The 14169-nt window shown below is 49.4% G+C and overlaps 1 protein-coding gene across 1 annotated transcript; it reads right to left on the minus strand.

The window, feature by feature from the left end:
• Positions 1–6174: 6174 nt before the first annotated feature.
• LOC111894856 (uncharacterized) lies at positions 6175–8484 on the minus strand. The gene is made up of 2 exons (XM_023890949.1): positions 8209–8484; positions 6175–8055 (listed from the first exon to the last, which is right to left on the minus strand). Exons 1-2 carry the CDS (start codon positions 8482–8484, stop codon positions 6175–6177), a joined length of 2157 nt encoding a protein of 718 aa, XP_023746717.1.
• Between the last annotated feature and the right edge of the window lie 5685 nt (positions 8485–14169).

Below are 14169 nucleotides of genomic sequence, written 5' to 3' on the forward strand. Positions count from 1 at the left end.
AACACATATCAGCCACTCGAGGCTATAACTCTATTGACCCTCTGGTCGAATACCTCTGTGGGACCCTTTGGGTACCATAACTCTATGGACCCACTGGTCCTAACTCTGTAAGCTCTGAATCATGCATGTCTCATATCACAATAAATCACAACACATATAACATGCAAGTACACTAACATATAACTCTGAAATACTCTGTCACATAACTCTGTTACCAGACTAGGTAAAGTATAGTGAGAAGACTCACCTCAGATGTCTCGGTAAATCTCTGACTCGGTAGAAATACGATCTAGCCTCCGCCTAATCACATAAAGTAAATATTCTCATAAATATAACTCTCGGGACTAGACTCAACCCTCTCTAGGCGAAAGACCATTTTACCCCTCTATCAGCTCAAAGGCCACATTGTTGACCAAACCCTAAAAGTCAACAAAAATCAACGGTCAAACTTTGACCCGACTCGTCGAGTGCACTTGGGCGACTCGGCAAGTCTACACGTGTCTAGTAACTCTTTTAGTCCCGCTTGGCACATCGAGTTCCTCCCCTTACTCGACGAGTCACAACTGGCATAAATCGCGGGGCCACCCCGACTCAACTCGCCGTGTCACAAGAACAACTCGGTGAGTTCTGCCTTGAACTCCAGTCCCCTAACTCTCCCTGACTCACTGAGGTATTTCCCCAACTCGGCAAGTCTACTCACTGAGTGATTTACGGGAAACCCTCATCCTTCTCGCCGACTCTGATCTTTGGACTCGGCGAGTTCATGCCATGCACAAACTCCATAGACCTCCTGAGGTCAGATTTGTTCCTTTAATCCATAGATCTGACCTTCCCAAGCATGATAATAACGTAAAGTTCAGACCTTGACACTTATATAACATCTAGATGGTCTAACTTGGTGATTTAGCCCCAAAAATAACATCCTAAGTTCATGGCTCCCAAAATAACTCATAAAGCTCCAAGGGTTAAGGTCTTTGGACCTCTTTGGGTCCAGATCCAAAGCATAGACTCGAGAGGGGACTAATTACTCCACATAACCATCCTTTAAAGGGGGTTAGAAAATCCTAACTCTAAGAATCAACACCAAATCTGAAGAAGGTCCGAATAAATACCTCAATATGAAGTGATGGAACCTTGTCCCTGATAAGACCTTGCTTTTGCTTCACAAATGAACTCTTCTTGGTTGCCTGGTTATAACTGCAAGATCACAGAGAACAAGGGCCGTCAGTCACTTTCCGGGAGGGGCTCCCGGAAGAACACTCCGACGGTCAAGTTAGGGTATGATTTAGGGTTTGTGTATGCGTTCTCTAGAAGGGCCAAATAACTTACCTCGCTGGTCTGAGAATGAATCCTTTTATACCTAGCGCTCCTGCCTGGTCCGTATCAGACATGATCGCTTTTGGGGAGACAGGATCAGTGGCGCTAATTAGAGGGTCGTGCGCCCTCAACCGCTAGAGCGCTCTTATTGGCTCCGACGGTAATGCTCTGATCCTGTTGTTTGTCTCCTAACCGTACCTTTTGTCCTGGAGCAAGGAGTGTCACTTGGCGGGCGCGAGCCTTCCGCCTGGGCGTTTCGCTCCCGGGAGCGCCAGCGGGCGCTGAGCCTGCTGGGCTGGGCCTGGCTGGTGTGCCCGGCTCTAGGGCTTGGACGCGGCTCTACTGTGCTGCCCTAGGCACACCATCAAGTCCCCCCAGTCCATTAGCCGTAGTGTTGCAGTGCTAGTTACGACATTCTGGACTTAATTGATTGACGCATGTTCGTTTTCCTCTATCCGCCACTCCGTTTTTAATGGCGACGTGACTGCGCGTGACTGCTGGAAGTTACGTCATTATGTCAGATGATGGAACCTCATCCTTGATAAGACCTTGCTTCTGCTTCATGGTTGAACTCTTCTTGGTTACTTAGTTATCACTGCAAGATCACAAAGAACAAGGGCCGTCAGCCGCTTTCCGGGAGGGGCTCCAGGAAGAACGCTCCGACGGTCAAGTTAGGAGATGATTTAGGGTTTATGTATATGTTCTCTAGAAGGGCCATAGAACTTACCTCGCTAGTCTGAGAATGCACCCTTTTATACCTAGCGCTCCTGCTTGGTCCGTACCAGACAGGATTGCTTTTTGGGGAGACAGGATCAGAGGCGCTGATTGGAGGGTCGTGCGCCCTCAACCGCTAGAGCGCTCTCATTGGCTCTAATGGTAATGCTCTGATCCTACTGTTTGTCTCCTAACCATACCATTTGTCTTGGATCAAGGAGCGTCACTTGGTGGGCGCGAGCCTTTCGCCTGGGCGTTTCACTCCCGGGGGCGCTAGCGGGCGCTGAGCCAGCTGGGCTGGGCCTGGCTGGTGTGCCCGGCTCAAGGGCTTGGATGCGGCTCTGCTGAGCTACCCTAGGCACACCGTCAAGTCCCCCAGTCCAGTAGCCGTAGTGTTGCAACGCTAGTTACGACGTTCTGGACTTAATTGATTGACGCGTGTTCGTTTTCCTCTACCTGCCACTCCATTTTTAATGGCGACGTGACTGCACATGACTGCTAACAGTTACATCATCACGTCAGACATTTAAATGTCCCGCCTCTTCCCCTTCTTTAAGAGGGTACTTGCACAATTTCTTTCGCTTCATCTGTTCTTCCCATTCTCTTCGTGCTCATTCTTCTTTCCCTTTCATGGCTAACCTTCCCAGAATCGTTCCTTCTACTGCTGAGTATCGACAATTGGAGGCCACATATGGCTTATCTTCCTTAGAAGGTGTGGAATTTCCTTCCCCTGGCTCTAGCGCCTGCTCCCCTCCTCCTGGCAAAATTGGGGTTTTCTTGAAAATCTTGGACGCCGGTATACGGTTTCCCCTGACAGACTTTAAGGAGGAAGTCCTTCAGAAGGATGGTTGTAGTCTTCAGATGTTGACCCCCAATGATGTCAACAAAGTGGTTGCCTTTACGATGATCTGTAGGGCAAACGAGTACCTTCCCGACTACTTCGTCTTCAAGTTCTTCTTTCGATTCTGCATCATCGGAGATAAATGTACCTTCTCAGTCCGGCAAAGGGGACACGCCTTAGTTCCCGATGGGCGTACCCCCAAGAACTGGCAGGACAAGTGGTTATGGGTGAATCAGGAGCTGGTTGGAAGTGGCTGCTACCATGCCAATGCATTCGCTGATACCATTCCTAAGCTTTTCCCCCACAACCAGGGTGTTGCCGATTATCTGAAGAGTGTGCAGGTATCCGCCGAGGATTACTCTGAGGTGCTTCTTTCTGGTGTGGGGATGAGTCCTTCTTGGAGGCGGCGTGGCAAGATGGTGGTGTTCTTCTCCGTCGTTGATGGTCAGTGTAGGGCAAACGGGTACCTTCCCGACTACTTTGTCTTCAATTTCTTCTTTCGATTCTGCATCACCGGAGATAAATGTACCTTCTCAGTCCGGCGAGGGGGACACACCTTAGTTCCCGATGGGCGTACCCCCAAGAACTGGCAGGACAAGTGGTTAGGGTGAATCAGGAGCTGGTTGGAAGTGGCTGGTACCATACCAATGCATTCGCTGATACCATTCCTAAGCTTTTCCCCCGCAACCAGGGTGTTGCCGATTATCTGAAGAGTGTGCAGGTATCCGCCGAGGATTACTCTGAGGCACTTCTTTCAGGTGTGGGGATGAGTCCTTCTTGGAGGCGGCATGGCAAGATGGCGGTGTTCTTCTCCGTCGTTGATGGTTAGTGTAGTATCTTCCCCCTTTTCTTTTCTTGTTTCTCCTTGTTGCTTCCGTGTTTTTAATATCTCCATTCTGTTTTCCCCCAGGCATTGAGTCTTGTTTGTCTACGGATGAGGTGTTGTGTAAGCGCTATCGGGGCAAACTGGAGTTTCGTGAGGTAGACCTGGCGATAGCCTTCCCCCTCCTCGCCGGGCAGACCGGCTTGCTCTGACCACTGCTCCTCCTGTTCCTCCAGTAAGCTCATCGGCGTCCAAGGAGGATCCGCTGCGTGCTCGCCCCATCTCCTCTGTCATGCCCCTGGGCTGCGCTCCCTCTTCCTCCTGGAAGACAGTGAAGATACCAAAGAAGGTATCATTGTTGATGTTCGGCGGATGCAGGCGAAACGGAAAGCTATGCAAGCCATTGGCAATCCGGTTACTGGTGCTCCCCTGCCACCAAGAGAGTGCATACTAGGCGCAACTTTTCTCTCGTGTTGAGTTCGATGAGTTCCGCACCAGTGAGTTCCACGTCCACTAGCGTGGTTGTGATTCCCGATGATGATGCGCAACAGTCTGAGGGAATTAACAGGGCGAATGGACAACCCATTATTTCGGATTTTTCTTCCATTCCTTCTCCAACTATTCCGTTAACTCCCTCCAAGCTTTCCCTGGCAAAGGGCTTTGGCCCCCATGGGTCAGTTACAATTTCCAAAGACGGTGGCCCTGGTGATGATGCTTATGTGTCTACAGATTTTGTGCCATCTTGGGATCTTCGCGATGATTCTCGTCTTTCTGTTCATGCCAATGCTTTCGAATTCTCATGCCACGCCTTCCCTCCAGCTGCAGTTGAGGATATGGAGGCGATGGGTAATCCTGCCCTTGCACACAATATGGCTTACGCTGCTGCACAAGCCATGTTTTATCTTGTTGCAGGTTCCCGGTGTATCCATACCCTTGGCGAGGTGGAGGCCACACATGCCACCTGTGGATCGCGTGTGGCTAGTTTGCAGCGTCGTCTGAATGAGCTTGGTGATGATCTTCGCTCTTTTGAGAAAAAATGTGAGTTGCTAGCCTCCGAGAAGAACATTCTTGCCAAGGCTAGGACTGCATTGGAAACCAAGGTTGACTCTCTCACACAAATGAATGAAGGTTTAATGATCCAGGTTGAAAGTCTTGAGCGTCACGCTGTCGATCGCGACAAGCTTGTATCGTCACTACAGTCAGATGTGGACGCTGCTCGGCAAGACTTGGATTGGTTGTTGCACGTTGGCGTTGTTTGTATTGTTGATAATCTGATAGAGCACCCTGACTTTACCAACTCCATTGGTCTTATCCGCCATGTTGCGTACATGGATGGGGTTAAGTCTGTTCAGAAGACTTCAGGTGGTGGTGGGAGTGGGGAGGCAGTTGTTGGTGCGTCGTCTGTTGGTCCCGTGGTTAGTATAAATGATGCTCTTTTGTCCTTCGCTATTATGGATCATGCAAGTCTGTTAGGTTTGGGGGAGGTGGGTATTGAAGGTTTGCGGGAGTTATGCTCCTTTGGTAGTTCAGATGGTACGCCTGAGAGTATTGTGGGTCATGAGATGGTGCTGGTGACGGGCGCTGACATGGAAGGTGATGGTAAGGATCATGGGTCTGGTCTCGGTGGTGAGCATGATTTTGGGGCAAGTGTTGGTGATGGCAACGTTAGTGAAGTAGTTGTGGGTGATGGGAAAGGCGACGGTAGGGCGGTTGGGGAAAACGCTGGAAAGAGTGTTGGGGTGGAGGCTGTGGCAGGTGAGAAGGATGTTCGTGGGGATGGTCTGGAGTTGTAAGGTTTCTCTCTTTCTATTAGTTTAGTATGTGATGTTTTGCCTTGTAATGTTTGAACTTCTAAAATAGTATTTCTCTTTCCTGGATGTATATTTGGCCTATTTTAGGCATTATCTATTGTCTACCTGTTTTGTTTTGTGTTTGGCTTGCTCGTTTACTGCGCACTATTCAGGATATACAGCGCCTTGATGTGTCGGGCACTTTGCTTTGCCCTTGCTACCATTGACACACTAAGTGTCCATATTGGACGCACTTAGCATCCATGATTGGATTTCGCATGTAATCATTCAATCATTAGACTAATACGCTAAGTATATAAAAATCAGCAGTTGCATTATCATTTCATTAACCGCGGGTTTTTTAAATACACTAAGTGTTGAACTCATGACGCTTAGCATGGTATTTTTAAATACACTAAGTATTGGACTCATGTCTCTTAGCATGGAATTATATATACACTAAGTATTGAACTCATGTCTCTTAGCATGGAATTTTAAATACACTAAGTATCAGGTTCATGTCATTTAGCATGAACAAATATACTCTAAGTATTCGGGGTGCGATACACTCAATGAGACTTCAACCAACTGGGGTTGCCTCCCTTTCCTTCCTTTCCTTGCCTTAGAAAAATATTTTTTTAAGTTCCTAGCATTCCATGTACTTGGAATGGGCCTTCCTTCCATTGTCTCTAACACGTATGCACCGTTCCTATTTGCCTCTGTGACTCTGATGGGCCTTCCCATGTTGGTCCCAACTTTCCTTGAGGTTGGGCTCGGCTTGCCTCGTTTTTCCTCAAAACATATTCGCCGACTTTGAAGGCCTTCTCCTTTACCCTTTGGTTGTAATATCTTTCTGTTGCATGTTTATACGCGGCTTGGCGTACACCCGATTCTTCACGCTTCTCCTCTAGGATATCTAGGTTTATCCTCAGGTCTTTTATGTTGCTTTCCTCATCCTTGTTGGCCACCCTTAGTGTGTTCACTGCCACCTCCATGCGAAGCATGGCTTCGGTTTCATACGTCAAGCTGAAGGGGGTTTCCTTTGTGCTTTTCCGTGGTGTAGTTTTGTATGACCACAGCACCATTGGTATCTCTTCTGCCCAATTCCCCTTTTCTTTTCCCAACCTCTTCTTAATCCCATTGACAATGGTTCGGTTGGACACCTCCGTTTGGCCGTTCGCTTGAGGGTGTGCCACCGGTGTGAAGCGTTGGCTTATCCCTTTGGCGGTGCACCATTCTCTGAACGGGTTCTCAGCAAACTGCAAGCCATTGTCGCTGATGAGAACCTTATGTGTTCCAAATCTTGTCATGATGTTTTTCCATACGAATTTTATCATGTGCCTCCCAGATATACACGCCAGAGGCTCAGCTTCAATCCACTTTGTGAAGTAGTCCACAGCTACCACCATATACTTTAGTTTCCTTGGTGCTTCTAGGAATGGACCTTCTATATCTATGCCCCACTGGTAGAAAGGCCATGGGCTGGATATGTTGCTTAGCGGGTCCGAGGGGTTTGCCTGGACTGGGGCGTAAGACTGACATTCCCCACATTTCCTGGTTACTTCTATCGCATCCTGCTGTATCGTTGGCCAGTATACCCCCATTCTTAACACCTTGCCTGTCAAGGCCTTCGCCCCTTCGTGTGCACCCACCTGTCCTGAGTGTGCCTCCTGCAATATCTCTCCCCCCTTGGCCTGATCCACACATTTTAACCATGGAGACGTGAACCCCTTCTTGTACAATTCTCCATTCACCATTGCGTATGAAGGCGCCTTTATACGTATTTTCCTAGCCTCATCATGATCGTCCGGCAACACTCCTCTTTGGAGGTATTCCCAGAGCGGTGTCATCCATGTGGGTCCAGCGGGCGTTAGGATGTTCACTTGTTGCTCATCTATACTCCTTTCTCGAAGTACCTCTACTAAAACATTCTTTGATAGGTGGTTAAAGCATGTGGACGCCAGCTTACTCAAAGCGTTTGCCCTCTTGTTTTCGCTTCTGGGTATCTGCTTGATTGTAAACCGGCCGAAGGATCCTATGAGCTGTTTCACCATCTTTACATATTTTCCCATTCTTTGATCTCTTACCTCGAAACTTCCATTTACTTGGTTTGCTGCTAACCTTGAGTCGGTTAAGGCAGTTACAGCTTTCGCAACCATCTGCTTGGCTAACCGTAATCCTGCAAGAAGTGCTTCGTACTCCGCTTCATTGTTTGACGTATGGAAGTCGAAGCGGAGGGCATAGGTTACCTCCTCTCCTTCTGGGCTAGTCAGGATCATCCCCGCCCCCGAGCCTTCCCTACCGGATGCTCCATCCGTATACAAGGTCCATGAACCATGGTCAGCCGGGGCCTCTTTAACTACCCACACCCTCTCTTTCGCCGGGTTCCCTCCGTCTGGAATCTCCAGTAAGAAGTCGGACAGCGCCTGCCCTTTGATGCTTGTTCTTGGGCGGTAGTTTATGTCGTTTTCTCCCAGCTTAATTTCCCACTTGGCCAGCCGGCCTGACGTCTCTGGCCTGAGCAAGATCTGTTTAATGGGGTAGCTCGTGAGTACCTCGATTTGATGTGCCTGGAAGTATCACTTTAGTCGTCTCGCGGCATAGATGAGTGCTAATACCAACTTTTACTACGTGGGATAGTTGAGTTCTGGCCCTTGGCCCTTGCAGCGCTCTACTAACGAAGTACACCAGCCTCTGTTCCCTTCCCTTTCCACAGCCAGTACCGAGGATATCAGTTCGCCTGATGTTGAATGATACAGTTGTAACGTTTCTCTAAGGATAGGGGTGGCCAGAGTTGGCAACTCGTGTAGCGCTTCCTTGATTTTCTGGAGTGCCTTTTCTGCCTCATTCATCCACTGGAAATTGTTCTTCTCGATGCACCCCTTTAAGTTGTGGAACAATGGCATGGCCTTGTCAACGGATTTCGAAATGAACCTGCTTAGAGCTGTAAGCTTCCCGTTCAAACCCAGTGCATCTTGGAGGGAGTTTGGGGTTGGCATCTCGATGAACTCGTCGACCTTGGTTGGGCTGGGCTGGACGCCTTGTCTGGTGACCTAGTATCCCAGGAATTGTCCCTCTTCCACTCCAAACGTGCACTTGGCTGGGTTTAGCTTCATCTTGACCGCTTCTAATGTCTGGAAAGTTTTCTCAATGTCTTGCAACATCTTTTCCTCATTCGGGCTTTTAATTACCATATCGTCCACGTACACCTCGATGTTCCTTCCAATTTGCTTAGCGAATATCGAGTCAACCAGACGTTGATATGTTGCCCCTGCGTTCTTTTATTCGAAAGGCATCTTGGTGTAGCAGAAAGTGACATGATCTGTATAGAAGGTTGTTTTCTCTTCGTCTTCCTAGCTCATCAAAATCAGGTGATACCCTTTATATGCGTCCAAAAAACATTTCAGCTTAAATCCCTATAGCGATTCTACTTTATGATAGATCTCCAGGAGCGGGTATCAATCCTTAGGGCACGCCTTGTTTAGATCGGAAAAGTCTATGCACATACGCCACGATCCATCCTGTTTGCGAACCATAACTGGGTTCGCAATCCATGTCGGGAATATTGCCTCCCTCAATATCCCCGGCCTACGTCAGTTTAGTTACTTCTGCATTAATCGCCCTATTACGGTCTCCCCCTGGACCCTTTTCTTCTGTTTAACTTCTGTTACTCCTGGCTTGATCATTAGTTTATGTTCAATGACCTTCCTTTCTACTCCCACCATGTCTGTAGGAGTCCATGCGAACACATGTATGTAACGTTTGAGCAAGTCGACCAGCGCTCTTCTCGTGTGATCTGGTAGGTCACATCCGACGCTGACCGAATGATCAGGGTATCTTTCATTGATTACTTCCTTCCCCTTTATGGGACTGCCCCTGGGTATTTTGGACCCTTTGGTTATTTCTGTTGGCTTCATGACTGTATAGCTTTGCAATTCTTTGGGTGGAGTGGCCAGTATCATGGCCTCGCCTTTCGGTGTGTCGAATTTCATAATCCCATGCATTGTTGATGGTACCGCCCCTAGCTTTAAGAGGGCTGTCCTTCCTAGGATGATATTGTGTTCTGCTGAGTGTCGGAGGGCCACAAAGTCTATCAGGGTAGTTTTCTTTCGCTGCTTGTCATGGCTAGTGATTGTTAGGGGAGATGGATTGTGCCCAGCGGCCACAGACTATGGCCGGTGAATCCCACCAACCTACCAGTCGTAGGTCGCAAGTTGTCTTTCCAGCGATCTAGGAGGAGCCGGAAACAATGCTCATAGATGATGCCTGCTGAACTCCCGGTGTCGACATAGACCCTATGGATAGTCACGTCTCTGATAGATGCTTGTATTATCAGCGGGTTGTCACATTTCCAACCATCCGGCCGGGGATCCTGAATGGAGAACGTGAGGGCACGTGCTGAAGGTTTAACGGTCGTTTGCTCTCCCTGTTGTTCCTCCCTACTTCTTTTTCTACGTATCATGAATATCTCCCTAGGCTGAACCCCTTCGCGAGGTGGGCCTTTGCCATTCTCAGCATCAAACTTGGCGTGCAGGCTTCGTGCCACCTCCACCAGATCTCCTTTGAGTTGTTTCTCCTCCATCTCCTTCTTTAGTACCGAACAGTTAACCGTATCATGCATCTTACTTTTGTGGTATTCACAGTACCGACTCTTGGGCGACTTGGCCGACAGCTGTTTCTCAGACACCGCGTACACTTCTGGGCGGCGACCCCGTCTGTCGTCTTTAACAAATGGTCGAAAACGCATCGGTGGTCTTCTTGCCTGGCCATAGTGTCTTCCTCCCCCTCGGAAGTCCGTATGACTCGGGTGGTTATGCCTGGTCGTCATGGCATTCAAGTAGGCTTGCTTGGCTGCTTCACCATCCTCCTGCCGTAGATATCGCTCTACCCTTTCTTTCAACTCAGCTCATGTCAAGGGCTTCTTTCCCATGAGTTTTTGTGACAAAGGGCCTGGTAGGAGTCCCCATGTGAAGGCATCGGCTATAAGGCCTTTGTCATGCCCTGGTACATCCAACGTGGCATTTGTGAATCTTGTAAAGTATTCTCGCACAGTTTCCCCCTCTCTTTGTTTACAACCTATAATGGAATGAGAGTCCACCTTGTATTTGTGTAACTGCATGAAGTTGGTGAGGAAAAGGGACTTAAGTTGAGCAAAGTTTGAAATGTTGCCCGGCTGTAACATTTTGAACCACGTGTCGGCGTTGCCCTCGAGTGTCGTCGGGAAGTATGTGCACCAGAACTTCTCGTTAAGCTTTAGTGATGTCATCGTCCATTCATATATGTCGATGTGACTGTCCGGGTCGGTGGTTCCATTGTACGTTTTGAGTGTCGGGAGCTTTGCGGTATTCGGTATCTCATAATCCAACAGCTCTTTGACGAACGGAGACGTTACGCTTCGGGAAAAACCATCCTGACCTGGGATAGTCGACATCCCCTGCTGGTATTGGTAGTTCATACCATGCGGCGATGGCGTGAGGTAGCCCAGACTTGGTCCATAGAAGGGGTATGGCTGGAATGGTAACTGGAGGGGATAACTAGTCGAGAAAGGGTGTATGGATGTGCGGGGCTGATCATTACCAGCTGTTGAAGGTTGTTGTTGGCAGGGATAGTCGGTCCGGTCCATGTACCGACCGTCGGGTAAATGGGTGGTGAGTGGTTCATCATGGTTTGCGCCAATAGTGGTAATAGGGTTGTGGAACTCTGTCCACCCGTCATTTGAAATGGCGATGGTGTTGCAAATGTCGGCGAAATGTTGAAAATGTGGCTCGATGGGGGTGTTGTCGAGTGGACTGCTCGTGCCTGTTGCAGTGGTGGCGCAAAGAACAGCGACATCTGAAGTTGTGTAGGCGGGAGTAGCTCCACTGGAGTTGTGTCTTGCTGAGGAAATGACGGTTGTGAAACATTTCCAGCGGCTGTTGTAGAACTTCCTTTGACCAAAACAGCCCTGTTGGTCGTTGTAGGCGGTGGTGTTTCGTCCAACATTGTCATGGGACGTATGGGACTAGTTGGTTGTCCCTCGCTACCGTTGGACACCATTGTTGTTTGTTTTCGTGCTTTTTGCTTGCGTTATGCGTCTCACAAACGGATGGCGCCAAATGATGGAACCTCATCCTGAATAAGACCTTGCTTCTGCTTCACGGTTGAACTCTTCTTGGTTACTTAGTTATCACTGCAAGATCACAGAGAACAAGGGCCGTCAGCCGCTTTCCGAGAGGGGCTCCTGGAAGAACGCTCCGACGGTCAAGTTAGGAGATGATTTAGGGTTTGTGTATACGTTCTCTAGAAAGGCCAGAGAACTTACCTTGCTAGTCTGAGAACGCACCCTTTTATACCTAGCGCTCCTTCCTGGTCTGTACCAGACAGGATCGCTTTTTGGGGAGACAGGATCAGAGGCGCTGATTGGAGGGTCGTGCGCCCTCAACCGTTAGAGCGCTCTCATTGGATCCGATGGTAATGCTCTGATCCTACTGTTTGTCTCCTGACCATACCTTTTGTCTTGGAGCAAGGAGCATCACTTGGCGGGCACGAGCCTTTCACCTGGGCGTTTCACTGCCGGGGGCGCCAACGGGCGCTGAGCCTGCTGGGCTAGGCCTGGCTGGTGTGCCCGGCTCTAGGGCTTGGACGCGGCTCTGCTGTGCTACCCTAGGCACACCATCATCAGAAATTTAAATGTCCCGCCTCTTCCCCTTCTTTAAGAGGGTATTTGCATAGTTTCTTTCGCTTCATCTGTTCCTCCCTTTCTCTTCATGCTCATCCTTCTTTCCCTTTCATGGATAACCTTCTCGGAATCATCCCTTCTGCTGCCGAGTGTTGACAATTGGAGACCATGTATGGCTTATCTTCCTTAGAAGGTGTGGAATTTCCCTCTCCTGGCTCTAGAATCTCTTCCCCTCCCCCTAGCAAAATTGGGGTTTTCCTAAAAACCCTGGACGCCGGTATACGATTTCCCCTGACGGACTTTCAGGAGGAAGTCCTTCAAAAGGATGGCTGTAGTGTTCAGATGTTGACCCCCAATGCTGTCAACAAAGTGGTTACCTTCGAGATGATCTATAGGGCAAACGGGTACCTTCCCGACTACTTTGTCTTCAAGTTCTTCTTTCGATTCTGCATCACCGGAGACAAATGTACCTTCTCAGTCCGGCGAGGGGGACACGCCATAGTTCCTGATGGGCGTACCCCCAAGAACTGGCAGGAGAAGTGGTTATGGGTGAATCAGGAGCTGGTTGGAAGTGGCCGCTACCGTGCCAATGCATTCGCTGATACCATTCCTAAGCTTTTCCCCCACAACCAGGGTGTTGCCGATTATCTCAAGAGTGTGCAGGTATCCGCCGAGGATTACTTTGAGGCGCTTCTTTCTGGGGTGGGGATGAGTCCTTCTTGGAGGCGGCGTGGCAAGATGGCGGTGTTCTTCTCCGTCGTTGATGGTCAGTGTACTATCTTTCCCTTTTCTTTTCTTGTTTCTCCTTGTTGCTTCCGTGTTTTTAATATTTCCATTCTGCTTTCCCCCAGCCACTGAGTCTTCTTTGTCTATGGATGAGGTGCTGCGTAAGCACTATCGGGGCAAAACTGGAGTTTCGTGAGGTAGACCTGGTCGATGGCCTTCCCCCTCCTCGCCGGGCAGACCGGCTTGCTCTGACCACTGCTCCTCCTGTTCCTCCAGTAAGCTCATCGGCGTCTGAGGAATATCCGCTGCACGCTCGCCCCATCTCCTCTGTCACGCCCCTCGGCGGCGTTCCCTCTTCCTCCCTGGAAGACAGTGAAGATAGCAAAAAAGGTATAATTGCTGATGTTCGGCGGATGCAGGCGAAACGGAAAGCTATGCAAGCCATGGGCGAGCCGGTTACTGGTGCTCCCACTGCCACCAAGAGAGTGCATACTAGGCGCAGGTTTTCTCACCCGCTGAGTTCGATGAGTTCCCCACCAGTGAGTTCCACATCCACTGGCGTGGTTGTGATTCCCGATGATGATGCGCAACAGTCTGAGGGAATCAACAGGGCGACTGAACAGCCCGTTATTTTAGATTTTTCTTCCATTCCTTCTTCCAATGCTTTGGAATTCTCACGCCACGCCTTCCCTCCAGCTGCAGTTGGGGATATGGAGGCGATGGGTAATCCTGCCCTTGCTCACAATATGGCTTACGCTGCTGCACAGGCTATGTTTTATCTTGTTGCAGGTTCCCGGCGTATCCATACCCTTGGTGAGGTGGAGGCCACAGATGCTACTTTGTGGATTGCGTGTGGCTAGTTTGGAGCATCGTCTGAGTGAGCTTGGTAATGATCTTCATTCTTCTGAGAAGAAATGTGAGTTGCTAGCACCCGAGAAGAACATTCTTGACAAGGCTAGGGCTGCATTGGAAACCAAGGTTGACTCTCTCACACAAATGAATGAAGGTTTAATGATCCAGGTTGAAAGTCTTGAGCGTGATGCTGTCGATCGCGACAAGCTTGTATCGTCACTGCAGTCAAATGTGGACGCTGCTCGGCGAGACTTGGATTGGTTGTTGCACGTCGGCGTTGTTCGTATTGTTGATAAACTGATAGAGCACCCTGACTTTACCAACGCCATCAGTCTTATCCGCCATGCTGCGTACATGGCTGGGGTTGAGTCTGTTCAAAAGACTTTAGGTGGCGGTGGGAGTGGGGAGGCGGTTGTTGGTGTGTCGTCTGTTGGTCCCGTGGTTAGTA

The sequence above is a fragment of the Lactuca sativa genome, chromosome 4 (genome assembly GCF_002870075.4).
Source record: "Lactuca sativa cultivar Salinas chromosome 4, Lsat_Salinas_v11, whole genome shotgun sequence".
Taxonomy (NCBI): domain Eukaryota; kingdom Viridiplantae; phylum Streptophyta; class Magnoliopsida; order Asterales; family Asteraceae; genus Lactuca; species Lactuca sativa.

Bases quoted from the DNA above. Each gene is read 5' to 3' on its own strand.
- LOC111894856 (XM_023890949.1), bottom strand. From the start codon at position 8,484: ATGCCAACCCCAAACTCCCTCCAAGATGCACTGGGTTTGAACGGGAAG. The intron at 8,056-8,208 runs GTACTGGCTGTG...TGATACTTCCAG, and splicing joins CAGGCGAACTGATATCCTCG to GCACATCAAATCGAGGTACT.